Here is a 3,127-nt window from a genome sequence, read left to right on the forward strand (position 1 = left end):
GTTTTCTCAAAAAATGCTTGAATTCAAGAAGTTTTAGATTTGCGTGGTTTTTTTTTGAGTTGCAAAATCCACTTGAACATAACGCTGCTTTTTTCAAAAAAGTCAAAATACACGTAGAACCAAGTAGCCTGCGCTCCACAACTTGATATTAAAATGGAAAAGTGTCAATTAATGTGCGTAAGTGGATAGACATAACAAACAACATAACCAATAACTGACCATCACCAATCTGACAAATCAAATTCCAACGTCATCTGTGAACTATTTACTGTAAATCATCAAAACACGAACTACGCGTACAACTGCAAACTGCAGAGTTATAAATCCAGGTTAAAGCATTGCAAACTTCCGATCTGGATCAAGAAGCAACTTCAAACTTCCCAGTCCACAGCGGCCCAAACATGCGAAAAACTCCCGCTTCAAGCAATCGCCGCAAATGCTTAACTTGTGATAATCTCGTCTTACTTTACCTTTCATGCCCTCCAGTGGAAACCCCTTTCTTGCGTAAGTCTCAGTGTGTTTTCCTTGTGGTTGGCGTGATTTGGCGTGCAAACTTTTCAAGAGTTCCTGCTCTAACTAATGGTGTTTTTCTAGTTACGCGTGCGAATGCAGGCAGGGATATACAGGGCGGCACTGCGAAAACGACATCGACGAATGCTCATCGAACCCGTGCGCTAATGGGGGAGTTTGCATCGATCTGGTCAATGGATTTAGGTGCGAATGTCCACGCGGCTACTACGACGCTCGCTGCTTGAGCGACGTGGATGAGTGCAAAAGCAACCCGTGCAAGCATGGGGGCAGCTGTGAGGATGGAGTTAATCAGTTCATCTGCCACTGTTTGACTGGGTAAGTTTTAAGCTCTACCAGTATATGCGAGTTGATGGGCTGAACCCAAAATGTAGGTACGGCGGCAAACAATGCGAGATCAACATCGACGAATGCGCGTCGAATCCGTGCCAGCACGGCGGCATTTGCCACGACCACTTGGCCTCCTACACGTGCGAGTGCTCGGCCGGGTACTCGGGCACCAATTGCGAGGTGAACATCGACGACTGCGCCATCAACCCGTGCAAGAACAGCGGCACCTGCATCGACTTTGTGGACGATTACAAGTGCGTGTGCGATTTGCCGTACACGGGGCGCCAATGCCAGGACCGGCTGGACCCTTGCTCGCCCAACAAGTGCCGCCACAGCGCCAAATGCACCCCCAGCTCCAACTACATGGACTTTGCCTGCACTTGCAACTTGGGCTATACTGGCCGATTCTGCGAGCAGGATGTGGATGAATGCGTCGTTTCGAAGCCCTGCCGAAACGGAGCCACCTGCAAGAACATCAACGGCTCCTATCAGTGTCTCTGCGCGTTGGGCTATGAGGGCAAGGACTGCAGCATCAACACGGACGATTGCGCTTCATGTAAGTTGCCGTAGGCATTGCTAGGGACCAACGGCGTTTCACGAGGGATTTCTCCGCAGATCCTTGCCAGAACGGGGGCACCTGCCTGGATGGAATCGGCGAGTTTACCTGCGTGTGCGTCAACGGCTTCGAGGGACGGCAATGCGAAATCGACATCGACGAATGTCTGTCCAATCCTTGCAGAAATGGGGCCACCTGCAACCAGTACGTGGACTCCTACACATGCACGTGTCCACTGGGTTTCTCCGGCATCAGCTGCGAAACGAACGACGAAGACTGCACGGAGAGCAGCTGCATGTATGGCGGCACCTGCATCGATGGGATCAACTCCTACACGTGCAGCTGCAAGCCAGGGTAAATCTTCCAGACCACGGCTTCCAGGTTGCTTATCGCGTCGTTTCGGTTGCAGGTACACCGGGTCCAATTGCCAGAACCGCATCAATTTGTGCGACAGCTCGCCCTGCCGCAATGGGGCCACTTGCCAGGACCATTCCACCCATTACACCTGCCACTGTCCGTACGGTTATACTGGGAAGAACTGTGGGGAGTACGTGGACTGGTGCGCGACTGATCCCTGCGAGAACCAGGCCACTTGCCATCAGGCGAAGAACCAGTACCAGTGCTCCTGCGGGCCTGGATGGACTGGCAAAGTGTGCGACGTGGAAATGGTCAGTTGCCAGGATGCCGCGGCCAGGAAAGGTAGTTTTTCCCCGTTCCACTATGCTTTGGCAGACTGATGCGTTATCACTTTCCTCTTAGGCATTCCCCTGCAATCTCTGTGCAATAACGGCACCTGCGAAACAATCGGCAACTCTCACCGCTGCTACTGCAAGGACGGATACAGCGGGTCCTACTGCCAGAAAGACATCAACGAGTGCGAATCCGCGCCATGCCAGAACGGGGGCAGCTGCAGGGACCACGTGGGCTCCTACGCCTGCGAGTGTCCCGAAGGTGAAGCCAACCACCACTGAATACTCCCTGAGGGCTAAAACGTTTTTGTGTTCTCAGGCTTCCAGGGGCAGAACTGCGAACTGAACGTGGACGACTGCTATCCGAACCCTTGCCAGAACGGCGGCACTTGCCACGACTTGATCAACAACTTCCAGTGTTCCTGCCCGTCGGGCACGCTGGGGCTGCTTTGCGAAATCAACCAGAACGACTGCAAGGCGGATTCCTGCCACAACAATGGCACCTGCATCGATAAGGTGGGCGGGTTTGAGTGCAAATGCCCTCCAGGTAAGGTGCCGCTTTCCTGCTGGCTGGAAACATTGCTAAGTGGCGTGCTGTTGGCAGGTTTCGTGGGTCCGAGATGCGAAGGAGACATCAACGAGTGTCTGTCGAATCCCTGCTCAAATCCTGGCACTTTGGATTGCGTCCAGCTGGTCAACGATTATCACTGCAATTGCAAGGCAGGGTTCATGGGAAGACACTGTGAACGAAAGGTAAGCGGAGGCTTCTACCACAGTCTATAATATAAAACAACACTTCACACTTTTGAATATGTTTCGATTTGTTTAAAGACGGTGTGAAAGCAGGGTAGAAGTAAACAATACTAATCACAATGACAGCTAATCAAAATAAGTGTCAGTGCAGGTTATAGTGTGGTTATCATTTAGCCAGCAGTCAGCATCAAATTACATGTCCTGTCACTTCTATCGATTGCGGCGATTCGAACCAATCAAATAAGCCTACCGGTTTGTTGTTATCGAACGT

At 51.6% G+C, this 3,127-nt stretch overlaps 1 protein-coding gene across 1 annotated transcript in view; it reads left to right on the top strand.

Annotated features, from left to right (window-relative positions):
- Positions 1 to 3,127, top strand: part of LOC109539202 (neurogenic locus Notch protein) — an 83,936-nt gene that overhangs the window by 72,658 nt on the left and 8,151 nt on the right. The window contains exons 13-19 of the mRNA XM_048668537.1: positions 595 to 846; positions 903 to 1,414; positions 1,474 to 1,768; positions 1,824 to 2,113; positions 2,174 to 2,365; positions 2,423 to 2,650; positions 2,708 to 2,856. Coding sequence (XP_048524494.1) covers positions 595 to 846; positions 903 to 1,414; positions 1,474 to 1,768; positions 1,824 to 2,113; positions 2,174 to 2,365; positions 2,423 to 2,650; positions 2,708 to 2,856 — 1,918 coding nt within the window. The remainder of the gene's footprint in view (positions 1 to 594; positions 847 to 902; positions 1,415 to 1,473; positions 1,769 to 1,823; positions 2,114 to 2,173; positions 2,366 to 2,422; positions 2,651 to 2,707; positions 2,857 to 3,127) is intronic.

This window comes from Dendroctonus ponderosae, unplaced genomic scaffold, assembly GCF_020466585.1.
Source record: "Dendroctonus ponderosae isolate FM_Combo_2020 unplaced genomic scaffold, Dpon_F_20191213v2 Dpon_F_20191213_7, whole genome shotgun sequence".
Classification (NCBI taxonomy): Eukaryota; Metazoa; Arthropoda; class Insecta; order Coleoptera; family Curculionidae; genus Dendroctonus; species Dendroctonus ponderosae.